Here is a 27,691-nt window from a genome sequence, read left to right as displayed (position 1 = left end):
AGGATTTCAGCTGCTCCAAAGTTTGGGGTCTCCTTTATCACATTTTTGTTTCATAATGCACCAGATGTTTTCAGTGGTGACAGGTCTGGACTGCAGGCAGACTAGTTTAGCACCTGTACTATTTTGCTACAGAGTCATGCTGTTGTAATACATGCAGAATGTGGTTTAATATTGTCTTGCTGAAATAAGCAAGGCCTTCTCTGAAAAAGACGGCATCTGGATGGCAGCATATGTTGCCAAAACCTGTGTAAATGATTCCGCAATAATAGTGCCTTCACAGATATGCAAGTCACCCATGCCATGTGTACTAATGCACCCCTGTACAATCACAGATACTGGCATTTGAACAGTGCACTCTCCTAGTTAGCCTAAAGGACACAATGTCCGTGATTTCCAGAAAGAATATCAAATTTTGATTCGTCAGACCACAGGACACTTTTCCACTTCACCTCAGTCCTCTTTATATGTGGTTTCTTCTTTGCATGGTAGAGTTTTATCTTGCATTTGTGGATACAGCGACAGTGTCTTAACAGACAATAGTTTTCAAAAGTGTTCCTGAATCCAGGCAGTGCCACCTGAAGGCCCAAAGATCACAGCCAGCCAATATTATTTTTTGGCTATGTCCCTTGCTTACAGAGATTTCTCTGTGTTCTCTGAATCTTTTAATGATATTATGTACTGTAGATGATGGAATCCCAAGTTCTTTGCAATGTTACAATATTCTTGAATTGTTGCACTATTTGTCTCCTCCCCTCCCCTCTAAAAGACTCAGTCTCTCTGGGACACTCTTTTTATACCCAATCATGTGAATTTTACATCTTGTCCTTTTTTCTTCTGGGAGTTTATTGGTCAGTTTACAGAAATCTGATTACCTGACTTTGGACTTTTTCCATTAGCTGATAAATGTATGCAAACATATTGAACAAATTACTGACAAAATCTGATTTTGTGCAGTTATCATATTGTGTGTAGTTATGAAGTGCATGTACATCTGTACTGTCAGCTTTGTGCTTCTTTGCTGTAGTCATGACTAAATGAAACCTTACATGAAGAATCCAGTAACAAAATGTCAAGTAGAGGAAGATGCTCACTTCAGATGTTCACTGTATAGAAGATGGCATCCACTGTGGCATGACTTCCACACTACACACACAATGTCTTCCTTGGTTGCCAGGTACATCAAAAACCTCCAGCCTAAAAGTCTGCCTAAAAGCTGGCCATGGCTCGATGGAAACTAGCACAAAATTTGAAGTGCCATCAACTTCTACTTGCTCCATTTGCTGCTTGCTAGCTACAATTCACTTCACCTTGAGTACATGCAGAAGCTGCATTCTAAAATCTAGGCTGTGGTCCAGGTGAGCTGCAGTTCTCGACTGTTACATCATCAAAGTATATTCTATTCAGAATATCCTTTGAATACTGCTATAACAGACAAAACATTCAGACAACTTCGGAAAGTTGAAGAGAAATGCAGACAGAACCAAGAAAGTACTACACGTTGTATAAAAAGGCCAGTTTTACATTTTTGCTTTTGTATTGTAAAATATACAGTACAGCGTTTCTATGTCTACATTTGTTATACATGTGTTATTTGTCAGTTAAAGAAGGTTTTAAATGATTGGAGGGTGTGAAATGCTCCTGCGTTAAACAGTGTTGAGCATGCAGGATAGCCTTTGATTTCAAACACACTAATATTGTGTCTTCCACTGATGATCTTTCACATCAGTATATTCTCCATCAAATTTTGCTCTAATCTCTATCTAATCTGGAGTCATTAAGCCACTCACTGTCCACTCTATTAGACACTACCACCTTGTTCGTCCACCTGGTAGATGTAAAGTCAGAGATGATAGCTCATCTGCTGCTGCACAGTTTGTGGTGGTCATCCTCTAGTCCTTTATCAGTGGTCACAGGATGTTGCCCACAGGATGCTGCTGGCAGGATATTTTTGGTTGGTGTACTATTCTTAGTCCAGCAGTGACACTGAGGTGTTTAAAAACTATAGCTGCACTGCTGTGTCTGATCCACTCATATCAGCACAACACACACTAAAACAGCACCACATCAATGTCACTGCAGTGCTGAGGCTGATCCAGCACCCAAATAATTACAAGACTAACTCATAATAATGTGGTGGTCATGTGGGGATCCTGACTACTGAAAAACAGGATGAAAGCTGGCTAACAAAGCATGCAGACGAGCAGATGGACTACAGTCTGTAATTGTAGAACTACAAAGTGCACCTATACGGTAAGTGGAGCCGATAAAATGGTCAATGAGTGTAAAAACAAGGAAGTGGTTTCAATGAAGCGGCTGGTCGGTGTCTGTATGTATATCAAAGGACTACGGTAGACAGTGCAAAGGTTTTCTTTTATTTTGTGTGTGAGTAAAGTGTAAACTCCTTAGAAATCCAGTCAAATTACACACTTGCACTTTCTACAATATTCCACACTATATTTAAAATAACAATTTAGTGTGAGGATCTTGTGGGTCTAGTAGATGCCGAGCAGCTCCTGCAGTGGCCACCGTTATAATTTTAAAATTGTTACTAAACTGTTTATTTAAAAAAGAAAAAGAGCTGATAAGTGTTTATGCATGAGAGATAGCTGAGTCAGAGGCAGTGTGAAGTGGACTCATGGTGGGTTGTGCTTTACATACTCACATGTTGTGCTTTGTGTGAATTTGGTGATAAAGTACTCTCTGCAAAAAAAAATATATATATTTCTTCTTATGAAAGAGCAACAGAAGATGAGCAGGAGCCCTGAGTGTATTAAAATCTGTCAGAATGAATGTTGGCTAGCATCACACTGAATGACAGAGGAGACAGAGGGCCATCATACCTACTCAGAGAGAGAGAGGACTATTACGATCTCTCGGACTCCCAGCTGCACATGCCCATGGTCTTACCGGGGGTCCAGTTTTGTATAATTAATGTTGTTGACTAATCATTGCAGCCCTACTACTAAACACTACTGTTGGTAACACTTTACATAAATATCACAAATTAAAGATTAATTATGTTGTTAAGTTATTGAACTACTCATTACTGACAAAATTAATTATTTGTTAAATATTAGGTATTACTTTGTAATTTACTGCTTTATAATGTTTAATGCGTGCAATTATAACTACTTAAGAGCAACTATACAAGCTTATGCCCGGTATTACAAGGTGTTATGTATGCCATATAATGCCTGACAAATGCATTCATAAAGTATTACAAATAAAGTGTTGCTGCTGTTACATTTACTCATATTGTGAAATGGTGGTTTTGCGCGTGACGGTTTTAAAAATATTAGACAAATTCTTTGTAATTTTCTCCCATTACCTGAGTGTCTTGATGTTGTTGAAAATTTGCCAAAAAAAATATTGGACTGTTATAGCAGCGAATATGGAGGAGACAGAATTTAAATTAAATCTAACCATAAGGCTGTCTATTAGAAGAAATAGCAAAGCACACAGGCTGGAAAGCAAGCTAGCATACTAGAGCTGGAACTGTGAACGTGGAAACCGAAACTTCTATCTAACCTTAAACATACACACTGTGGTTTTGTTTTTCTTGGTATTAGTTTTGTCATTTCTATTTAGTAACAGCCCTGACATTTGTGTAGTTTAGGATTTTCTGACTTGAGAGTGTTGTGAGTTATAATTTAATATAATTTCTAAATTAAGAGAGGATTTGCCTCTGTAATATGAATTTGTGATTTTTCATCCTTAACGTGTGAGATCTCAAAGTAGGACTTAATGCAGGAAGTTTCATCTTATGAACGTATTCAATGTATTTTAGTATTTTTATCCCTCGCAGGAATGGATTTTTTCCCTCTTATAGGCGCCTGTCAAATTAGAGTTTTTAGTTGGAGGCTGCTTACAAAGTGAAAGTTTAATATTAAATGCTGCTAAATAATGACACATATTGTGCCATTTTGGTCTCACTGTTGGACACTGAGTGTAATGTCTGATGTCAGAACAATGTGGGAGGGCACAGTTGTATGTGTTACACAGTTCAAGAATATGCAACGTAAGTGATGAAGCACAAGCAAGAGCTGCATTAAAAAAAATGCTTTAGCATTTTTAGCACACTGAAAAACACATTGAAGAAACAGCTGCAAACAGTGATTGAGAGGCTGCTCCTTAAGCAATGTCCGCTTGACAGCTGTGACAGAAAACTATTAGTGATTTCTCTGCCATTTTGTAATTTCTTGGGCAAAGAAAATAATAACTAAAATAGTTAATGCGTATTCATTCAACAGATTCTTTTTAATAATTTGAATTACTCTTTTGGGGCAATTTAAGTTACAAAAGTACTATGTCAGCTCTACTGTAACATTTTAGTTAGTTCTGCTAAATACGTTCTGTTTGACCATAGAAAGCTTAATCATTATTGAATGTGGGACTTACTGTTTTAATTTGTGAAGAAGAAATCCAATAATAGCAACACACAGTAGAAGAAGCGCTGAGAGATCAGATATGGCCCTGTAGTCCGTTCATATTCTGTGAATGAAATATTACTACAGTTACCATCAGTAAAACTAGAAAGAAAGGAACTAATTTGACAGATGCTAAATGTAGCCCACCAATTAGCATCATGTTTAAGCAAAGTGGTGTTTCTAACCTGCTGATGAACAGTGATGAGTAGCCACAGAGTAGAACAGCTGAGAGGTGCTGCCCAGCTTGTTGGTGCTGATACACTGCAGAGTGCCTGTACATGATTGATGAATGGAAATAAAACTCTTCAGGCCTGTGCGGCCCACAGACTCCTCCCTGACGGATGAGCTCTCGGAGGGTGGGACAGGTTGTCCAGACAGACGCCACTCCAGTTTAGGAACAGGACGTCCATGAACCTCACAAACACACACGATCCCACCTTTACTGCTGCTGTTACAGTGGAAGAAGAGATCATTCTGGGGAGCATCTAAGAGAGAGAGAGAGAGAGAGAGAGAGAGAGAGAGAGAGAGAGAGACAGAATGAGAAAGAAGTGCATAAATGCAATTCAGAAGATTGTGAACTTCCCTCAATAATAAATGCACAGGGCCAGATGAAAGTACAAATGAGTGCAGCGCTACATATGCCTTGATGCAACTGCAACATTCGATCACAATGTGGCTGAATTTAAAGACCTTGATACTCTAGCCTTCTCAATAATGGTCTGACGAGAACCGACAAGAGCCAACGGACATTTGTGATTTTCAGAAGTGGCGCCTCATCCTGGACAATCATTTATTTTCTTTTCCTGGATAAACACCACTATCGTCCAATCAACGATTTGTGACATCAACAGCCTGCTGTTTTTCAAATTCCTACCAGGAATTGTTGTGCAGAGCAACAGGTAACTCCACAAATACATTGTTTATGAGCTACTTCCATACTGAAATGTATTAGGATAAAACAAATGGGTACAAAACTTTACTAGTCATTTCATCAACTAACGGATAGTGTGGATAGATAATGTTGAGTCTCTCATACAGGCTAGTCAGTTATCTTACCATGTAGCATTGCTAACAGGCTATCTGGCTAGTTAGGTTGTGTTTAGCAAACAGTAATCCAGTTGATCCTGGATAGCCAGTTACTTGCGTTATTGATTGTGTTCATCTTGGACAGCCAGTTAATCTAGTTCATGACTGTACTGATCCTGGATAAGCACTTAATCCAGTTCATGACTGTATTGATCGTGCATAGGAAGGTAATCCAGTTCATGACTGTATTGATCCTGGATAACCAGTTAGTCATATTATTAACTGTTTTGATTTTGGATAGCCAGTTAGAGCTATTATTGACTGTTTTAATCCTTATTAATGAGTTAATCTGGTTTTTGACTGTATATATCCTGGATAGCCATTTAGTCATATTATTGATTGTATTGATCCTCGACAGCCAGTTAATCTAGTTCATGACTGCTGATCCTGAATAGCAATTAATCCTGTTACTGATGGTGTTGATCCTGAATTGCCAGTTACTTGCTTTATTGATTGTGTTGATCCCGGATAGCCAGTTAATCTATTTTATGACTGTACTGATCCTGGATAAGCACTTAATCCAGATCATGGCTGTATTGATCCTGGATTGGTAGGTAATCCAGTTCATGACTTTATTGATCCTGGATAACCAGTTGTTTGTATTATTAACTGTTTTAATTTTGGATATCCAGTTAATCCAGTTCATGTCTGTATCTATTCTGGATAGCCAGTTAGACCTATAATTGACTGTTTTAATCCTTGTTAATGAGTTAATCCAATTCCTTGCTCTATTTATCCTGGATAGCCAGTTAGTTATATTATCAATTGTATTGATCATGGACAGCCAGTTAATCTTGTTTGTGACTGTATTGATCCCAGATAACCATTTAATCCTATTACTAATAGTGTTGATCCTGGATAGCCAGTTACTTGCTTTATTGACTGTGTTTTTCTGGATAGCCATTTAATCTAGTTGACTATGCTGATCCTGGATAAGCAGTTAATCTAGTTCATGACTGTACTGTCCCTGGATAAGCAGTTAATCCAGTTCATGGCTGTATCCATTCTGGATAGCCAGTTAGTCTGTGGGTTCCAGATTCAGGTGGTCAATTGATTTGTGTCCAAGTATTAAAAATGACAAAAAAGCTCAAAATGATACAGTAAAAACTGTTGAAAGAAATAATTGTAGATTTTTTAGGAAGATAAAGATAAATAGGAAGATAGTAATAGGCCTATAGAATAGCTTTGTAATGGACTATGTGTATTCTTTTTCCATTTTTAATGCCGCTTATAAAAATGTTTAGTTACACTTTATTTTGATAGTCCACTGTAGATGCTGTAGCCCATATGTTGTCATGCACATTTTATCAGCTGTCTTTAAGCTGTCTGTAATTATTGGTCGGTTTCTGGGACTGCTGTTGAGTAGACAGTGGTAGATCAGTATGGTAGAGACACTGATATGGTACTCGTATGGTGGCCCTAACAGTGTTGCTGGATTTTTACACATCAAGACCACTGCTGGGTTGAGAATAGCCCACCATCCAAAAATGTTCTTGTTCAAAATTACTAAACAGTTATATTGATCTAGAAGATGGCTAACACATGCATTCCATTTTACATTGATAGGCTATATTCTCTGACTACATGATGGTGATTCTCAGTGATAGATGTATTCTGATGAAGCATAATGGTATCACGTGTTTTCTTGGGTATTTAATTATCTCTACAGATTGGATCACATTCCTAGTGAATTGATTATTGTGAAGACATCACTCCAGTCATTTAAAGATGGAAAATGGCTTTATGATATGGTAATGGATGCTCAAATGTGGTATATAATTTTTTGTTTGTCTGTTTTTAATTTGGTAAAACGTATATTAACAAAATTGAGAAATGTGTAAAGTAGGCTTATAGTCTTCTGAAGAACTCTGTTATTGCTTTTCTAGAGCCTGCACTGAAGGGTCCACTGACTCCTGAATTGGACTTCATCAGCCAATGTACTTGTAAAGGAGAAAACTCTGTTAGCATTTCTTTTGATAAAATACTACAGTAATCAGACGTAGACATGCTGTGAAAAACCTTTATGTGTGTATCTCATAAAATTAAACATACCTGAAGAACATGGAACCAACAAAGGAGAGCATTGATTTCACTTATCTCTGTCATCTATGAATAACCTGAAATTTTCAAAGGAGATTCAATATATTTATTCAGCTGTATGCTTTAGACACTGACAGTATAGCAAGAGAATGCAGTGTAAGATATCTGTGTGATGTATTTTTAATCCTTATGCTAACTAGGAGCAACACAAAATAATCCAGTTTTGCATGTTCCTAGGTGCACTTTAATGGGCACACTGTATATATATATATATATATATATATACATAGAATTGCAATGCATATAATATACATGATAACATGATTCAGTCATGTGCACAAGTTGGAATACTCTTGTTCAGATGAGGTTTTGTTGATTTTCTAAGTGAAAATAGCAGGTAGCACATCTACAGAGAACAAAAATACAGGGTATTTTTTTCTACAAGTTTTAGCACTTCATTTCTAGTTTACTGTACTGAAATGAAATAAAACAATATAGATATTTTGTGCAATAAAAAGGACAAGAACATTTTATGTTTACGTTTTTCTTTGTTATGTTTTTCTTTTTTTTAAAGCGTTGAATTCAGCAAATACACAGTAACTGTATATTAAATGTGCAGAAATGTGTTCTCTGTGGAGAATGTGTACTTATTTCCACTTAGAAGATCAATTAAACATGCAATTTGACAAGGGGCACCCAAACTTAAATAAGGAAATGATTCAGTGATTGTTATGAATTATTTTGTGACCACTCAATATTCAGTAACTGCTAAGAATTATTCAGTATCTATTATGACTTGTTTAGTAAATATTATGAATGATACAGTAACTAATATGAGTGATTCAGTAACTTATATAAATTATTCAGTAACTATGGGAAGTATGTCGCAATATTAAGCTCAAAATATAACAATAACGACCTGTACAGTTGCACAGCTGAAGACTCATAAAACAGAAGATCAAAAATTTACACAAAACTGGAACAATTTGTGTCTTCAGTCCCCAAATGATTAAGTGCTGTTAAAAGGAAAGGTGATTTAACACAATGGTTAACATTCTCCTGTCACAACTTTTATGGAATATATTGAAGGCATCACATTTGAAATGAGCATTTATTTACAGAAAAAACAATGGAGTTTATCTGGTACAACATAAAACACTGTTTTTGTACCATTTTTATTTAATACAGGTCAAACATAATTTACAAATCACTGCTTTCTGTTTTTATCAGCATTTCACATACTGGAATTGGGTTTGTATTATTATAAACCATAATCTCAAAGATCTCTGCAGAGTTTTGCATTTTTCTGCTCTTGCACAACTCATTGTTTCATCTCATTGTTTCATTATACTAAATCAAAGTCGTTCAACTGAATCAATAAGTTACCATTCATTCCACTCAGTAAACACTTGATCAACTGAAACAATACTTTTAAAATCAAAAATCAATTAATGATTCAATATAAGAAGCACACATGGAATTACAAGTTGATAATACTGAATGATTCATGGAATTACAAGTTGATAATATTGAATTATTAATAATTAAAAACAAATCACTACACAGAATAATGATGACAAACCATGCACTGACAAACGTTTTTGACTATCCAGGATCAAGGTAGTCATGAACTGGATTAAATATTTATCCAGGATCAATGCAGTCTGTAACACAATTAACTGGCTATCCAAGATTAATACATGAAATAGATTAACTGACTATATAGGATCAATACAGTCATTAACTGGATTAACTATCCGGGACCAATAAAGTCATGAAGTTGATTACTTAATTATGGAGTGCAGTCAGATACTGGATTTACTGAGTATCCAGGATCTAAGCAGGACTGAATGACTATCCAGGATCAATGAACTGGATTAAGTGATTATCCAAGATCAATACAGTCATGAACTAGATTGAGTTACTATCCAGGATCATTACAGTCAATAACTGGATTAACTAACTATCCACGATCAATACTGTCAGTAGTAGAATTAACAGGCTGTCAAAGATTAATACAGTCAATAGCAGAATTAATTTGCTAGATCTAAATCTCAGATTAACACAGTCATTAAAAAGGATTTCATGCAGATTCCAGAAGAAATACAGCCATGAACAATGTCCAGTTGACTATCCAGGATCAGCAGCTATTGGCTACCCAGGACAAGCTGCTCATCATGCTGTGCAAAGTACTACTAAGTCTGCTAGCATGCTAACTAGATACGCTTTAGGTAGCTCATAAGTTGATCTGTTAGGTATTTGTGAATGTTGTCAAACATATCCTTAAAAAAATCACACTTTTCTTAGTCTTACTGTTTGCTAAACACAACTTAACTTGCCAGATAACCGGTTAGCAATGCTACAGGGTAACATAACTGACTAGCCTGTATGAGAGACTCAACATTATCTATCCACACTATCCGTTTTGTACCCATTTGTTTTATCCTAATACATTTCAGTATGGAAGTAGCTCATAAACAATGTATTTGTGGAGTTACCTGTTGCTGTGCATGAGCAGGAGTCACTGGTAGGAATTTGAAAAACAGCAAAGGCACTGGCTGATGATGTCACAAATCATTGATTGGACGATAGCGGTGTTTATCTAGGGAAGGAGAACAAATGATTATCCAAGATGAGGCGCCATTTCTGAAAATCACAACATGCCTCTTGGCACTAGTCGGTTCTCATCAATGCTGTTTTTGCTGATAGAGCAAGTTGAATCGGCAAAGGCATTTGGCTGTGAGAGCTGAGAATCAGAGTACGAAGAGAGAAATAAGAGAGCAGATCCGTACATGACTCTCTCAAGAGGCCCCGTTTTTCAACGTCAGGTAGTAACAACGGCAAGTAGTAACATTTTAGCACTGCAGACGTTCATTTTAACCTTTTTTACTATTCAACTCTCCAAATTTCTAAACAAGCGGTATTTCAATGGCATATGCCCAATTAGAAAGTCTTTAATATTGTTATTAATAGTAAAGCTTGGATGCACAAAAGCTCAGTCATTTCATGTTTTTTTTAGTCGCATAATTATGAACATAATCAGAATTCATTGATCTGTCAGGCTTAGTTGACACTAGTTCTTCCTCGTTGGGTTGGTGTGTCTGGACACTAACAGGTACTAATGACTGGGCAGTAATGTTGGTGCACCTGGGCCAAACTGGGCTAATTACATTCACTGTAGCTTATCATGCAAACTGTATGTAGCTTCGCCCACTAGCTGCTCACTCTCGAGATACAGGGTTTAAAAGGCACAGTGAAATAATGGGGCCATCAATAAGCTCGAGACAGAAAATGAAAGTTCAGTGATGAAGAGATGTAAACAGCGTTAATGAATGAAGTTTTTCCCACCAAAATGTTCTACACCCTACAAATAGAATTTCTGAAATGATGACACAGGCTATGCATGCATATCACACATATTGTCCTGAGAGTTTAAGCAGTGTCACTTTGAAAGTGTGCTTTCAGCACAGGTTTGAGACTCATTCCTCCATCTAACCTGTCTGCTGTTACTGTTAAAGAAAGTCTCCAAACACATCTTTTAAGACCATAAAGCAAATTTACATCTGGTTTTAAAAGGCAGTGGAAAAACGACACAAGACCAGCAGCCACAAGTTGCTCTAATGTCCGTAAATCCAACCCAATATGCAAATGCACTTTCAATATCTTTGGCCACTTTTTGTCCAAACATCCCATGTTTTTCGCAGCTCTTCATTAACATAATGTAGCCATGCCTGAAAGCCAAGGAGGGTTCAGATGAGACTGCATTTCTCAATGCCACTGAAGGCTGTGCCATTTTGTAGGATGCTTCAAATTAGGCCAAGAAAGCATCCTTCATTTCAGAAAAATGGCAGGACTCAACTGATGTATCCTTCAAGACCTTCAGTCACTCATAATTCTTCCCAAAACTGTTTGAAAAGTGATGAAAACAGCAGCAAATGGCAAGATGCTTTGTAATGAATGGCAGACCGTATAATGAAATGTAAAATTTAAATGAATGTTTTTAAACATAAGATTTAAACATGTCATGTTGTTTAAGTTAGTAAACCACAATGTGTCAGTCAATGTGTTGTGAATGTGCCTGAGCGAGTAGTGAGCCTTGTATATCAGTGCTAGCAAGGTCTCTTCTACCTCGTCTGCAGATTTCATTTTGAGACATGCCATATTTACGAGGGAGAGAAGAACGTTTTACATTTTTTCTATGTACACAGCCCATAAACTGTGTGGTTATGCCAGTTTCATACTTGTTCTGCGTGTGCCATGAGTCCAATTTGTGTCTCAAACTGCTGCTAAAGGCTCAGAACATCAGGCCCTCAATGCTTCCCTTGTATCAGTTTTGAACAGTTCTGTTTCCTGGCTTTGTCACTAAATCTTGTTCAGTGAATACCCAGTGGAGGCCAGAGGAGCATGAGGCTTCCTATTTTATTCTTGCTTCCTCTAAAATTTTCTGCATTACTGTCTCTTGAGGAGTTTCCCTGTCTTACCCAAGATCAGAAACTTCATGCTGATGTCTATTGTGCAAGGCGCTACTCATGACTAAAGGGTATTCTAAACACTGCCACAGCGTGCTAATCGCTCTTTCATGATGAACTTCCTGTGATTCATCTGATCAAACGTTGAGACTAAAATAAACAATGGCAAACCGAAACTAGAGGCTTGGTGACTTCACTTGTCTAGGCAGCTTATACTCCACTCAGTATTGTGCTGCAAACATTTTCACTTTAACTTTGATAACTTTAATCAAACGTTTGTAGCTAATATTCCTTTCTAAAGGGCACTGATGCCCAAAAGCTAAACAAGCATTAAAAAGTGCACTTATATGTAGAGGTTTTGCTAAAACTAAAGTAATTTTTCAATATGCACACTAAGATGAATATGATGAGATAGGGCTGAGCAGTATGACAATAACAATTGTTATCATGAAAAATCATGTCACAATATGCTGACATTGTTTCTAGCACAGTACTTAATACACATATAACAACTTCAAGTGTATTTACAAAGACAGCTTGATTAGTCCTGGTTAAATGGATTTTGTGGAGCACAGTAAGTGAATGTTGAGTATAAAACATTGGATTCATACTTTTTGATCATATGTATTAAATGTGGCTTTACTTTTTCTGTTGTAACTTATCAGATGTCAGAAAAAAATAAATATTGTAACAATGTGAAAACTTCATGACATATCATATATGTGATATCACATTTTTTGCCATGTTGCCCACCCCTAGGATGAGATGAATTCATCCACCTGTCAATCACCAATCATTCTCTTCCAACTATCATATAAGCAAAATGTGTGTGTGTGTGTATTATGGTACATGTTAACGTACATATTCTGTCAGCTTGACAGAAGCAGAAGACTGAAAAAATCAACATAATGCTGGTGATGCTTCAAAAGATAATCACCACGTTGTGAAAGAGAACTGACAGAGAAATACTACAGTTTTATAGTGAGGTTTTATTCCTTTTTACTTTTAAAACAATGGATTATTTCCCACTGTCTCTGCTGGAGGAAAGTCACATATTATCTAAGGAAAATTCTCAGCATTTTCTGTACAGCTTAAATGTCCTGATAGTTTAGATGAGCTGAAAAATTACGAAAATATAATACTTCATGGTTTCCCACAAGCATTTGAAGTCTAATGGTTGAAATTCCTGTGCATTCCTACTGCACATAACTGCATAAGCAGAGCAAATAAAGCGTTATGGCACTGTACTCACACTGAATGTCCAGCTGCACAGATGAGTTTTGAGCTCCATGTTGGTTCTGAGCTCTACAGTAGTATAAACCACTGTGTGTATCATCAGTCTTGTTGATGGTGAGAGAGGGTCCGGTCTCTATCTGCTCTCCATTCTCTCTGTACCAGGTGTAGTTCACTGCTGGGTTTCCTTCACTACTGCAGCTCAGAGACACTGAACTGCCAAACATCACTGGACCAGATGGAGACACTAACACATCCTTAGGAGCATCTGAGGGAGGAGAGAGGACAGAACAGATTAACAGTATGCCTCTTGCTACCTCATCTTCTAGGCTAAGCTGTGCCTCTTAGGTGCCAAGTCTTGTCCACTAGAGTTTTGCCATCAAACCACCACTATAAGACATGGCTTTTCTCCTTCTGGCTCCACACCATGTTCTCCTCCAAACTCCTGACTGCCTTCTCCTCTTTACTTCACCTCCTCACTCCATTCCGGGTTCTTCTACTAACTCCACCCTGCTTCTTCTTCTCACTGTGGCCAGCTTCTATCTCTAGTTCACCTTCTCTTCCTAACTCCATACCAGGTTTTCCTCCTAACAACACCCTGACATCTTTTTCTGCCTCCATCTGGCCCCAGCCCAGCTTCTCTTTCTAACTCCAGCCCAGTTTCTCCTTCTAACTTCAGCAGAGCTTCTCCTTCAAAACTCTTGTCCAACCTCTTTTCCTGATTCCACCCAACCTCTTCTCCTAATTTCAGCCTGGCTTCTCCTGGGCCTGTCTTCACCCTCTAACTCCACCCTGACTTCTCCTCCTGACTCCAACCTGGCATTTCCTCATATGTCTGGCCATTATCACAAATATTTAAAAATGTATCTGAAATTGAGTAACTATACACCACCGAAAAGCCAAAAGGAGAGAGTAAGTAGGATGAGGCTTTATTATACACACACACATTTTCTATGTTGCGTATCCTTCTGGGTCCCGAGGGGAGCTGGAGCCGATCCCAGCAGTCACTGGGCGAAAGGCAGGACACACCCTGGACAGGTCGCCAGTCCATTGCAGGGTAGCCTTAGTATAGTGAATGGAAATTTCATAAACAAAGCAATTGGAGCTTCACCATTGTACTCACACTGAATGTCCAGCTGCACAGATGAGTTTTGAGCTCCATGTTGGTTCTGAGCTCTACAGTAGTATAAACCACTGTGTGTATCATCAGTCTCAGTGATGGTGAGAGAGGGTCCGGTCTCTATCTGCTCTCCATTCTCTCTATACCAGGTGTAGTTCACTTCTGGGTTTCCATCACTGCTGCAGTTCAGAGACACTGAACTGCCCAACATCACTGGACCAGACGGAGACACTGACACTGACGTGTTCTTAGGAGCATCTAAGAGAGGAGAGAGGACAGAACAGATTAACAGTACTCCTCTCTCCACTTTATTCTCCAGGCTATGCTGTGCCTTTTAAGTCTCAAGTCTCGTCCGGTGGATTCCTGCAGGATTGGCCTCCCGAACAGTTTCGCCATCAGACCACTACTATGAAGCACTATAAGTCTAACATTTACTCCAACATGGCTTTTCTCTATCGGACTCCACACCATGTTCTCCTCCTAACTCCTGACTGGCTTCTCCTCTTTACTTTACCTCCTGACTCCACTCCAGGTTCTCTTAATAATTCCAGCCTGGCTTTTCTTCCTAACTCCACCCTTGTCTCTTCCTATCTACACCCTGCTTCTCCTCCTTGCTGTGGCCCAGCTTCTTCTATCTCAAGTCCAGCTTCTCCTCCTAACTCCATTTGTGGTTTACCTCCTAACTCCACCCTGGCTTCCCTGTCCTCCTCCACCTGGCTCCTCCTCCTCCCTTCTCTGGCTAGGCTTCACCTTCTATCCCCAGCCCAACTTCTTTTTCTAACTCTTGCCCAGTTTCTCCTTCTAACTCCAGCCTGGCTTCTCCTCCAAACTCTGGCCCAACTTCTTCTCCTAATTCCACCCTGGCTTCTCCTCCCTGGCCTGTCTTCACCCTGTAACTCCACCCTTACATTTCCTCATACGTCTGGTCATTATCATAAATATTTAAAATGTATCTGAAAATAAGTAACTATACACCAGTGAAAAAGTCAGAAATAGAGAGTGAGTAGGATGAGGCCTTAGTATAGTGAATGGAAATTTCATAAACAAAGCAGTTGGAGCTTCACCATTGTACTCACACTGAATGTCCAGCTGCACAGATGAGTTTTGAACTCCATGTTGGTTCTGAGCTCTACAGTAGTATAAACCACTGTGTGTATCATCAGTCTTGTTGATGGTGAGAGAGGGTCCGGTCTCTATCTGCTCTCCATTCTCTCTGTACCAGGTGTAGTTCACTGCTGGGTGTCCATCACTGCTGCAGTTCAGAGATACTGACCTGCCCATCACTGGACCAGATGGAGACACTGACACTGATGTGTTCCTGGGAGCATCTGAGGGAGGAGAGAGGACAGAACAGATTAACAGTAGACACCACTTCACCCTCCCAGCTCAGCTGGGAAAAATGGGTCCCAAATCTCATCTACTGGAGACCCTGCAGTATTGGCCTCCAGAACTATTAGAACACTGATTAAAGGTGATATAAGTCTTTTATTGTCTCAAACTCTTCTTTCCTCTTCCTGACTCTACACCATGTTCTCCTCCTAACTCCTGACCGGGTTCCCCTCTTGACTCTGGCCTGGCTTCTTCTCTTGACTCCACTGTGACTTCACCTCCTGACTCCAATCCAGGTTCTTCTCCTAATTCCAGCCTAGCCTCTCCTCTTAACTCCAATTTGGCTTCTCTTCCTAACTCCACCCTGCTTCTCCTCCTCACTGTGGCCCAACTTCTTCGATCTCCTGTCCAACTTCACCTCCTAACTCCAGCCCAGCTTTTCCTTCTTACTTCACCCCAGCTTCACTTCCTAACTCCACCCTGGCTCCTCCTTCTGCTTCCACCCTGGCTTCTCCTCCTCACTCCAACCTGGCATTTCCTCACACGTCTGTCCATTATCATAAATATTTAAAATGTATCTGAAAATGAGTAACTATACACCAGTGAAAACGTCAGAAATAGTGAGTGAGTAGGATGAGGCCTTAGTATAGTGAATGGAAATTTCATAAACAAAGCAATTGGAGCTTCACCATTGTACTCACACTGAATGTCCAGCTGTACAGATGAGTTTTGAACTCCATGTTGGTTCTGAGCTCTACAGTAGTATAAACCACTGTGTGTATCATCAGTCTTGTTGATGGTAAGAGAGGGTCCGGTCTCTATCTGCTCTCCATTCTCTCTATACCAGGTGTAGTTCACTGCTGGGTTTCCATCACTGCTGCAGTTCAGACTCACTGACCTGCCCAACATCACTGGACCAGATGGAGACACTGACACTGACGTTTTCCTGGGAGCATCTGAGGGAGGAGAGAGGACAGAACAGATTGGTCTCGTATACTGGAGAACCTGCAGTATTGGCCTCCAAAGCTGTTAGAACACTGATTAAAGGTGATATAAGTCTCCAGATGGAGACACTGACCCGGATGTGTTCTTAGGAGAATCTGAGAAAGGAAATAGAGAGCTGCATAATAGTATATACAAACCTCAGGTCCAAAAAGGTTGGGACAGTTTTATGAAATGAAAATAAAACAAATAGTAATGAGTAGTAAATTCTGGTTAACCGGTATTAAAATTGACACAATACTTAATGAATACATTAACACATATAAAAAACTAGGAGCATGTTTACCAGGAGCATGTTTACTACTGTGTTATATCACCGTTCCTTTTAACAGCACCTAATAATCGTTTGGGAACTGAAGACACCAACTGATGCAGTTTTGAAAATCAAATTTTTTGCCATTCTTCCAGTCCTCAGCTGCGCGACCATACCTACGTACTTACATCATTGTTGTACTTTGTGCTTCATCATAAGCCACGTTTTGGACTGCAACCAGGCCAGTCTAGCACCCGCTCTCTCTGACTATACAGCCATGCTTTTGTAACACATGCAGATTGTGGCTTGGTGTTGTCATGTTGAAATAAACATTGATGTCCTTGAAAAAGACATTGTGTAGAATGTGTGTATATATTTCAGCATTAATAATAATAACAATAATAATAATAATAATAATACTTTTGTATGTACAGAGCTCTTTTTTCACAGTGTTTCATAGACAGGTGATAAAGCTCAAAAGAAGAAGAAGAAATTATGAATATTAAATTAAAATAATACAAGATAACGGCATATATCAAATTACAAATATAAATACCAAACAGAGATTTTTAATTAAATGTTCAATTAAAGAAATATGTTTTCATATGTTTCTTAAAAGTGTGCACTGAGAATTTTAAAAGTAGCCAGTGCCGTTCTTGTGATATGATATGACTGTGATATGATCTCTCTTTTTTTGTTTTTGTTAGGATCTGTGCTGCTGCGCTCTGTATGAGCTGTAGAGGCTGCATTGTTCTCTTAAAGAAACCCAGTAAGAAGAGCATTACAGTAATTAACTGTGCTTGTAACAAATGCATGAACATCTTTCTCTGCATTACTCTGAGATAGAAAAGGCTGAAATGTAGTAATATTTCTTAAATGATAAAAAGCTATAAAAACCTACGCACTGACTCTGTTTACATGCAGGACAAAACAAAGCTCAGATTACATACAGGTTTTGTACTTCAGGTTTGGGCAAAAGGGGCAAAAGAACTGAGCTTATAAAGCATCTTTCTCTGAATTTTAGTGCCAAGAATCAGTATTTCAGTGTTTTCTTCATTTAGTTGTAAACGTTGAGGAATGTTGTTCGTAGACTGTTGGATTATGGATGCATTTTCCTAGCTGCTTCTATTATACTTAAGTGTGGTCACTGTAACTATCTGTTTTCTTCTCAAAAGCCAGCCCTAGTTTAATAACCAAAAGGTGATAACAACTCCAAAAACTTGAGATAATGGACATTTACTAAAAGGGTTGACTCTGATTCCCTCTTTACAGAACTAAGACACTATATAACCTTTAATACTCTCAAAGGACACAGCTGTGCGTTTCCCAGACCTTCTCTCTCTGCCTTGTCACAGGGTCATAAAACCCCACCAACATTCTTCTCACTGAGACAACTTCTCTGTTGCCACTACAACATCAAACTCAACCTTTTCATCAGAGACTGTGATATGTTTTTATCATTCTGCTACCTTGTTAGTTTGTCATTAGACCCATACTTGCCAACGTGCTGGTTAGATAGATTTTTCCATGCTCCATTTATCTTGTTCATTTATACCAATTAATAAACAAGCTAGCAGGTGATTTATCATTTCTGCCTGAAAGATCTCTGACCTCAAATAAACCTTCCCCCTTTATTAGCTATATATGACATCAAACCAAGTTGTGTTTTGGTACAGGAGTAAAATAGGTTAAATAAGTCACATGACTATTGTAACGAGACAGAAAGGGCCAGACGCTCGCGGTAAAAAACAAAAGATGAGGCTTTAATATCCAAGGGTTTGACAAGAATCGTGGTCAGTAAACAGGCATGGGTCAGATCCAAAACAGCAACAAGGTACAAAATGGCAACCATAACCAAAGGGCAAAGACAAAAGGGAAAAACCAGAAATCCAGAAAAACAGTCCAAACACAAAAAGGCAATCACAAAAACACAGGAGAAACGCTCAGTAGTTCTACAAGAGAAGCAATACCTCGCAATCTGGCTAAGCTAAAGCCCGGGCTTTTAAACTAAACTAAACAAGTCATGTGACATGGAACACAGGTGAACAGAGTTAGTATTCAGGAGACTGTGAGCGCTGATTGGAGCGTGAGGGAAGGTCAGGGGTCACGTGAGTCAGGTGATCTCTCAGAGGATTCTGGGAGATGGAGTCTGAGTGTGCATCAGAGCCGGGATGTGTGACAGTACCCCCCCCTAAAGAGTCCGGGGTGGCCTCGGAGCGAGGCCGACCAGGACGACCACCACGCTCACCACCGGAGATCCGAACAGGAGCAGACCCAGAGCCGCCGCAGTGCTGGACAGATGGGGTTCGTCTACGACGACCCCGCAGACAATCAGGAAGTGAACTTGGGAGCACCTTTCGTGGACGACCCCTAGGGCGAGGAGCAGGTTTTTCAGGGTGTTGACTGTGGAAGTCTGCAATTAGGCCAGGATCCAGGATGTCACGTGCTGAGACCCAGCACTGCTCCTCTGGGCCGTATCCCTCCCAGTCCACTAAGTACTGGAGGTCACCTCCACGTCTCCGGGAGTCCAGCAGCCGACGGACAGCATAAACTGGTGCACCATCTATCTCCTCCGGGGGAGGTGGCGTGACGTCCGGCGTAGCCTCGTCCAAAGGCCCTGCAATGACAGGTTTCAGAAGTGAAACATGAAAAGAACGGGATATTCTGTAACGAGGGGGCAAATCTAATCTATAAGTCACATCATTGATTCTTTTAAGCACTTTAAATGGACCAACATATTTAGGCTGTAACTTTTTACTTCCCTCTGTAGCTTTGAAGTCTTTGGTAGATAACCACACACGGTCTCCAGGTTGGTATACGGGTGTAGCACTTCGATGACGGTCTGCTTGTTCTTTGTTCCTTTGTAGCATAATCTCAATACGTTGGTGAGTTTCTTCCCAAATCCTCTCACTTCGTTGCATCCAGGCATCCACTGCAGGAACATCTGTCATGACACCAGTCCAAGGCGCTAGGGGAGGTTGGTAACCGAGAATACACTGAAAAGGGGTGATGCCTGTAACTGAGCTCATGAGGGAGTTTTGGGCCATTTCTGCCCATAGTAAAAAACGGGACCAATCATTTGGGTTATTATGGCAGAAGAGTCTTAGGAATTTTCCTAATTCCTGGTTCATGCGCTCACATTGACCGTTGGACTGAGGGTGATAGCCGGAAGTTAGACTTATAGATACTCCTACATGTTCAAAAAATGCAGACCATACCTGGGAGGTGAACTGAGGGCCTCTATCCGAAACAATGTCTTCCGGTATACCGAAAAAGCGGAAGACCTGGTTAAACAGAGTCTCTGCTGTCTGAAATGCACTGGAGATAGAGGCAAAGGGCACAAAACGGACTCCACGTGAGAACCGGTCAATGACTGTAAGGATTGTGGTATAACCTTGAGATTCAGGCAGGTCTGTAACAAAGTCCACTGCTAAGTGTAACCAGGGTCTGACGGGTATTGGTAATGGGACTAGTTTACCAGCGGGTAAGGTCTTGGGGGTTTTGCATTGAGAACAGGTGGAGCATGATGCTACAAACGTGTGAATGTCTTTGTTCATGGATTCCCACCAATAGCGATTGGCTAACAATTGTTGTGTACGAGTCTCCCCGGGGTGGCCAGAAGTGAGTGGAGAATGGGCCCATGTAATTAGCTGAGTGCGAAATTGGTTAGGTACATAGAGTTTTCCTGGAGGGCACTGATCAGGAACATTAAAATTAACCAAGGCTTTCTTGATCTCATCATCGACCTCCCAACGAACAGAGGATATAGAAACCTCAGTGGGTAAAATACGTTCAGATGTGGTCTGAATGGGAACTGGATTGTTACTCTGATGTATTCTAGATAAAGCATCTGCTTTTGTATTCCTGGAACTGGGGCGATATGTTATATTGAAATTAAACCGTGAGAAGAACAGGGACCATCGGGCTTGGCGTGCATTCAGTCTTTTCGCGTTACGAAGGTACTCCAAATTCTTATAGTCAGTCAACACTACAAAAGGATGGTTAGCTCCCTCTAACCAGTGCCGCCATTCCTCTAATGCCAGCTTAACGGCTAATAACTCACGATCTCCTATACCGTAGTTCCTCTCTGTTGGGGTTAACTTGTGAGAATAAAATGCAATGGGATAGAGTTTCGGGGGAGAGCCTGATCGCTGGGACAAAACCGCTCCTATACCGGTTTCTGAGGCATCAACTTCTACTACGAAAGGTTCTGAGGGATCAGGGTGTTTAAGTATGGGAGCCGTGGTAAAGGTCTCTTTCAAAGTTTGAAAAGCATTTTCAGCCTGTGTATTCCAAATTAACTTCTTGGGATTACCTTTCAACAAGGAGGTTAGGGGAGCAGCAATGCTACTGAAGTTGCGAATGAACCTGCGATACAAATTAGCAAACCCAAGGAATCTTTGCAGTTCTTTAACTGAAGAGGGAGTGGGCCACTGAACTACTGCCTCTACCTTTTTATCATCCATCACCACGCCTTGAGAACTGATCACATACCCTAAGAAAGCAACAGACTGGAGATGGAATTCACATTTTTCGCCCTTAACAAATAAATTATTTTCAAGGAGACGTTTCAGAACAGTACGAACATGTTCTACATGAGTATGTTTGTTAGGAGAATACACAAGGATGTCATCAAGATAGGCGATGACGTATTCACCTAACATGTCTCTTAGAACATCGTTAATGAAAGCCTGGAATACAGAGGGGGCGTTACAGAGGCCAAAAGGCATAACTAAGTACTCATAGTGCCCCCTAGTGGTCACAAAGGCAGTTTTCCATTCATCCCCTTCTTTTATTTTAATCAAATTGTAAGCGCTTCTAAGGTCTAGTTTAGTGAAGTATTGGGCTCCCTTTAACTGTTCTAAAGCTACTGGCACTAGGGGTAGAGGATAAGGGTAGGCTTTAGTAATCTGATTTAAACCTCTGTAATCAATACAGGGACGAAGACCTCCGTCTTTCTTCTTTACAAAGAAAAAGCTGGAGGCTACGGGTGAGGTGGAGGGTCTAATGAACCCTTGTTCAAGGGCTTCCTGAATATAAGTATCCATGGCTTTTTCTTCTTCTTGGGTTAACGGATAGACTCGGGCTTTGGGAAGTACTGGATTATCTACAAGATCAATAGAGCAGTCATATGAGCGATGTGGAGGTAATTGTGTGGCATTGTTCTTATTGAAGACCTCTTTGAGGACCGAGTACTCAGGGGGAATGTCAATGGGAATGTCAGTATTAGGGCTTTCAACTGAAGTGGATCGGATGGAAACTACAGGGGGTGAAATACATGTCTGAAGGCAAAAGTCTGACCACTTCTGTATTTCATGTTCAGTCCAGGAAATCGTGGGATTGTGTTTTTCAAGCCATGGGAGACCTAGGATCAATTCAAATTCGGAGTATTCTAATACTAGCAAGGGTAAAAGTTCAGTGTGTAGGGCGCTGGTTTCCAGATGAACAGGCTCTGTTATCGCTGAGATGGTTCCCACTCCTACTGGACCTCCATCTAATGCTGCCACCCGTAGCGACGTTTCCAGGGCCTCCACAGGGATTTTTAGTTGTTCCACCAAATCAGCATGAATAAAGTTTCCTTCGGCACCGGAATCTATGAGGGCTGAAATAACAACAGAAGTTTGGTGACAGCATACAGTTACAGGCAACAAGAATGATTTAGAAACCAACCCCTTTGTGGGAACACTCACCACATTAGCACGTGGAGTATACTCCACGTGCTTTCCAGGGGTCGGCGCCTTATGTGTTTGTGGTCGGGTTCTACAGTCACGGATGCGATGACCAGCACCACCACAATACAGACACAGGTTTTCTCTCAATCGACGGAGTCTTTCTTCCTTGGAGAGACGGGAAGAATCACACTGCATATGTTCTTCCACTTCTTTCTGTTCCACTGAGTCTTGGGGGGTTTTCATTCTGGTGATCATCTTCCTGGCTTGGTCTACTCTGGGTTTGCCACGGTTATTCAATAAATGGTCGAGTCTGATGGAAAGTGTAATGAGCTGATCTAACGTTAAGTCGTCATCTTTGCAAGCCAATTCAGTCAGAATTTCCGGATTCAGTCCTTGACGGAAGGTGACCAAAAGAGCTGCCTCGTTCCACCCACTGCTAGCTGCTAAGGTGCGGAACTCTAACGCATAATTGACTACTGAGCGATTACCTTGGTATAGTTTGGATAACAACTCCCCACTAACCTTTCCTTCATATGGGTGATCAAATACAATTTGGAATTCCTTGAGGAATTGGGTGTAGGAAAGGTTATGTATATGAGACCAGCTGGCTGTGGCCCATTCTAAGGCTCTGTCCGCTAGACGAGAGACTATAAATGAAATTTTAGCCTGATCAGAACTTGCTGGGGAGTTATCAAAAAAGATTGAGCACTGGAGCAAAAATCCACGAAAGTTATCAGGGTTCCCATCAAATTTATCAGGTTTACTCACTGGAAACAGGGAGCTTGGTGTTTCAGCTTGGGCCAAAGGGCTGGTGGCGCTTGCCTCTGATTCTACAATGTTCAAATTCTGAAGTTGATCAGTGAGTCCTTTTACACTTGCCACAAGTTGCATCAGTTGAGCTTGTTGTTGTAATTGCTGGTGTGCTAGTGACTCAAGAGAGTGGGTAACTCCAGATAATGCATGCTGATGTCGGCCTAGCAATTGGCCTTGTTCAGCTAAAGCCTTCTGAAAAGCCTCCGGATCCGCCGTCTGCATTGCGGGCGAGGTATTCTGTAACGAGACAGAAAGGGCCAGACGCTCACGGTAAAAAACAAAAGATGAGGCTTTAATATCCAAGGGTTTGACAAGAATCGTGGTCAGTAAACAGGCATGGGTCAGATCCAAAACAGCAACAAGGTACAAAATGGCAACCATAACCAAAGGGCAAAGACAAAAGGGAAAAACCAGAAATCCAGAAAAACAGTCCAAACACAAAAAGGCAATCACAAAAACACAGGAGAAACGCTCAGTAGTTCTACAAGAGAAGCAATACCTCGCAATCTGGCTAAGCTAAAGCCCGGGCTTTTAAACTAAACTAAACAAGTCATGTGACATGGAACACAGGTGAACAGAGTTAGTATTCAGGAGACTGTGAGCGCTGATTGGAGCGTGAGGGAAGGTCAGGGGTCACGTGAGTCAGGTGATCTCTCAGAGGATTCTGGGAGATGGAGTCTGAGTGTGCATCAGAGCCGGGATGTGTGACAACTATTATTGCTCTTTAAACAACTCATATTTTACTACACTAAGTAGGATTGCATAACCTATTTTTAATCTTAAATTTCCACTGTTACAATTTTTTGGAACGTGCTCTTTGCATCAATTTCAGAATGAGTGTATATTAATGAAAAAATTCAACTTTAAGTAAAAACATTAAACATCTTGCCTTTGTATTTTTGTTTAGCTACAGTTCAAAGTAATCACTGCATTTGATTTTTATTTGCATTTCATATACTGTCCCAATTATTTTGGAATTGGAAGACAGCATCTAAACCCTATTAGGTTGGTCAGTATTGAGGGGATTTGCATTAGATTTTCTGTCTCTGAACTGGACAGTGGAGAATCTGAGTACAGATTTGCTGGATGAAGTCTTATGGACACAGTTTAGTCTCACTCACAGCTCTTGAACACAAAACTGAGGTTGTGTCTCCACAAAAAAGGACAGAGAGAGGCTTCAAGAGTGCAAACACTGACATCATACATAAAGAGCCAAATTACACAGTAGAAGAACTGCCAATTTGGTTGGTGACAAAAAGTTGACTAGTTATTGATTCCACAACAAACTGCAGTACATATTGTGACATTTATCAAAATTTGTGTTTAATGAAGGCAAGCAAACCAAATTAGCAAATACAATATTCCAGCTTTTACTCACACTGAATGTCCAGCTGCACAGATGAGTTTTGAGCTCCATGTTGGTTCTGAGCTCTACAGTAGTATAAACCACTGTGTGTATCATCAGTCTTGTTGATGGTGAGAGAGGGTCCGGTCTCTATCTGCTCTCCATTCTCTCTGTACCAGGTGTAGTTCACTGCTGGGTTTCCATCACTGCTGCAGCTCAGACTCACTGACCTGCCCAACATCACTGGACCAGATGGAGACACTGATACAGATGTGTTCTTAGGGGATCTGAGAGAAGAACAGAATAATGTATTACTAAGATATTAATTCAACTCCATGGAGTTGATCAGATTCAGGACATTACAAACAACTAGAACATGAGACTTTAATGCAGAAATTACTGGGTAAAATGTTCATAACCCAGTCTTACACAGGACTCGTAAAACCAGAGAGCGCTGGGTGGTTTTGGTGTCATTGTTCTCCAGCTGGTAGGTGGCAGTGCAGTTGAATCTGAGTCTATGATGAAGGTGAGTAGTGATGAAGTTCAGCTGAGAGGAGATGAAGCTGGTGTTTTGGTTCTGCTCCTGGCTGATGTTAGTTGGCAGGGGGCTCCATGATAATGTGGGCAGTACAGAGGGACACAGAGAAAAAGCAGAGCAGAACAAACTCACAGAGCTGCCCTCCAACACCCTCCGATCCTGCACCTCCATCTGATCTCCATACAGACTCAGTGTGGGTTTGGGGGGAGAGTCTGAGACACACAGATGAGGAGTGTTAGAGTGTCATATTAAAAAAGTACCACAGCTATATTTCAAATACATTATTATTATCTCAGAAGAACAGTCACACTATACATTAATTTCACTGTATCACTCACCACTGACATTTATATAAACAGATGCAGTTGTGTAAGTGTATTTCAGTTCTCCTGACTCTGAAATTCTGAAGTAATATCTCCCACTGTGACTCTTATTGACACTGTTGAAGATGGTGGTGCAGTTCTTCATTCTGAGATCTCCTGTTATTTTCCCTTTAATCTTGTTGTCTTTAGGTGTTGTGGAGTCAAAGACTATGTGATTTTGCTCAGTGCCATCTTTAAACCACATTCCTTTAAGATTTTTCTGGAGATCTTTTTCAAACTTGTCCTCAATTGTAAAAGTGCAGGGAATGACAACACAGCGTCCTCTCACAGCGTCTACACTCTGTGGCAGAATGATGCTGAAGGAATCTAGGCAAAAAGTAACTGAAACACACACACACACAAACACACACACACACACACACACACACACACACAAACATACACACAAACAGAACCATATAAAGGCATTAATACACATAAACACATCAGGCCAGACTCTGAATAATCAGAACGTTTTATATAAAGCAGAACTGCAACAACCTGAATAAACACTACAGAAAATACACAAATGAGCAAATCACACATTTCACATTAAATAGGTAGAAATATGTCATGAGTTACACACAGCATTCTGTAATAGCACACAAACCTCGAAATAGACAATAAAATGCTGCAATTTTCTCAGCAAACTTCATCTTTCTGATGAGGAAAAATCACCTGCAGAAGAGAGAAACAGGCAAACAAGTATGTTAATTAGTTTAATACATATTTTTCTCAGTTGTTAACATGTTTTCAGTGATAGAATCTCCTCTCTACACCTTATGTGGAAACATTCAGCAAATTTTTATTGTCTTCTCCTCGTACCTTTTAGGAGGAAAACAGAGAGTTTGTGAATAGTTAGTTGATGTGATGAATTCGCTGTTCTACACATTTAGAAAGTGAAATTATCTGAACTTATCTATTATTTCTCTTGTGATTGTTGTAAGCCTACTAAAAGACTCTTTAGCTAAAGACTACTAAAAAACTATTAAGCTAAAAGCTTTTTAGCTTTTTAACAATTGTTTGTTTAACGTAATTTTATCAAGTAAAAGTATCTCACAGTATTGGCAGATTGAAGAAACAAGATAAATATATAAAATTACTTAAAACAAGTAAAGAATGTCTAGAAACGAGGTAAATAGTCTCATAATGAGATTACAATAATTCCTGCATGGGAAATATTAGACATATCCACTAATTTAAGATCATATAATTTGCCAAGATAATATTGTTTGCAGTGTAACATTTAGATTGAGCAGAGTGTGAAATGAGCTATGACGCTACACTATGCACTCTGTGTGTTGTGGCCTTAACCAAAGGAAAGAAAAATCGGAAAAGAGATCCTCTTAATATCTCAGGAGTTTCTACTAGACGACACTGAGATCAGATGAAAAGATTAAGGAAACTTTGGCTTAAGTCTCCAACAGCTCAGATATTTCTTCTGAGAGAAATGTGTCTTTTTTAATAGAGATCTCAATAAAGTCAAACATTGTGCTCAGATTTGCCAACATAATTACATCTTCATTTGCAACTAAACTCTCATCTCTCCTTTTTGTCTAATGCTATTTTCTGAAGCAAATTTAGGAGAATCGCCATAATGTCTCCTGGGTCATAAAAGAGCAATAATTGAGCAATAAAATGTTCCTGTAAGGAATAAATGTGCCAGTAACATTTGTACCATTGATAAGATTTGCCCATATAAACACATTCAGCGTTGATAGTAACTTTAGTAAGTGTCACGCATTCGGTGAACTCTCTGAAAGAAACGGACTTCATCTCCCAGAATCCTCTGGGAGATCACATGACTCGGCAACTTCCCTCGGACTCCGACTCCGACACGGACTCCATTGCCCACAATTCTATGGGCGATCACGTGACTTCTGACACTGGCTTACGTTCCAATCAGCGCTCCAAGTCACCTGAATATTAACTGGCAGCACCTGTGTAGTTTACTTTATAAGCCCGGGCTTTAGTCTAATTCAGTGCGAGGTATTGTTTCCTG

General features: G+C 40.0%; 2 protein-coding genes across 2 annotated transcripts; both read right to left on the bottom strand.

Annotated features, from left to right (window-relative positions):
* Window positions 1-4,607: 4,607 nt before the first annotated feature.
* On the bottom strand, window positions 4,608-13,612 carry LOC118811182 (myelin-associated glycoprotein-like). Its single transcript, XM_036575347.1, has 2 exons — window positions 13,275-13,612; window positions 4,608-4,912 (listed from the first exon to the last, which is right to left on the bottom strand). The coding sequence occupies exons 1-2, from the start codon at window positions 13,480-13,482 to the stop codon at window positions 4,608-4,610; spliced, it is 513 nt and encodes a 170-aa protein (XP_036431240.1). The 5' UTR covers window positions 13,483-13,612.
* Window positions 13,613-16,595: 2,983 nt separating this feature from the next.
* LOC118812192 (sialic acid-binding Ig-like lectin 9) lies at window positions 16,596-26,050 on the bottom strand. The gene is made up of 4 exons (XM_036576976.1): window positions 25,666-26,050; window positions 25,219-25,539; window positions 24,823-25,076; window positions 16,596-16,660 (listed from the first exon to the last, which is right to left on the bottom strand). The coding sequence occupies exons 1-3, from the start codon at window positions 25,892-25,894 to the stop codon at window positions 25,030-25,032; spliced, it is 597 nt and encodes a 198-aa protein (XP_036432869.1). The 5' UTR covers window positions 25,895-26,050; the 3' UTR covers window positions 16,596-16,660; window positions 24,823-25,029.
* Window positions 26,051-27,691: the final 1,641 nt, after the last annotated feature.

Source organism: Colossoma macropomum, unplaced genomic scaffold (assembly GCF_904425465.1).
Source record: "Colossoma macropomum unplaced genomic scaffold, Colossoma_macropomum, whole genome shotgun sequence".
In the NCBI taxonomy this organism is placed as follows: Eukaryota; Metazoa; Chordata; class Actinopteri; order Characiformes; family Serrasalmidae; genus Colossoma; species Colossoma macropomum.
Note: the sequence above shows the minus strand (reverse complement) of the source record. Positions and strands in the feature narration are given on the sequence as shown.

What these genes read in the sequence shown, in the direction of transcription:
- LOC118812192 (XM_036576976.1), bottom strand. Translation starts at nt 25,894, where the DNA reads ATGTGGTTTAAAGATGGCACTGAGCAAAATCACATAGTCTTTGACTCC. An exon ending in TGTTTATATAAATGTCAGTG is followed by an intron (nt 25,540 to 25,665) that starts GTGAGTGATACA and finishes TGTGTGTCTCAG; the next exon opens with ACTCTCCCCCCAAACCCACA. An exon ending in TCTGGTTTTACGAGTCCTGT is followed by an intron (nt 25,077 to 25,218) that starts GTAAGACTGGGT and finishes TTCTTCTCTCAG; the next exon opens with ATCCCCTAAGAACACATCTG.
- LOC118811182 (XM_036575347.1), bottom strand. Translation starts at nt 13,482, where the DNA reads ATGTTTGGCAGTTCAGTGTCTCTGAGCTGCAGTAGTGAAGGAAACCCA. An exon ending in TGTGCAGCTGGACATTCAGT is followed by an intron (nt 4,913 to 13,274) that starts GTGAGTACAGTG and finishes TCTCTCTCTTAG; the next exon opens with ATGCTCCCCAGAATGATCTC.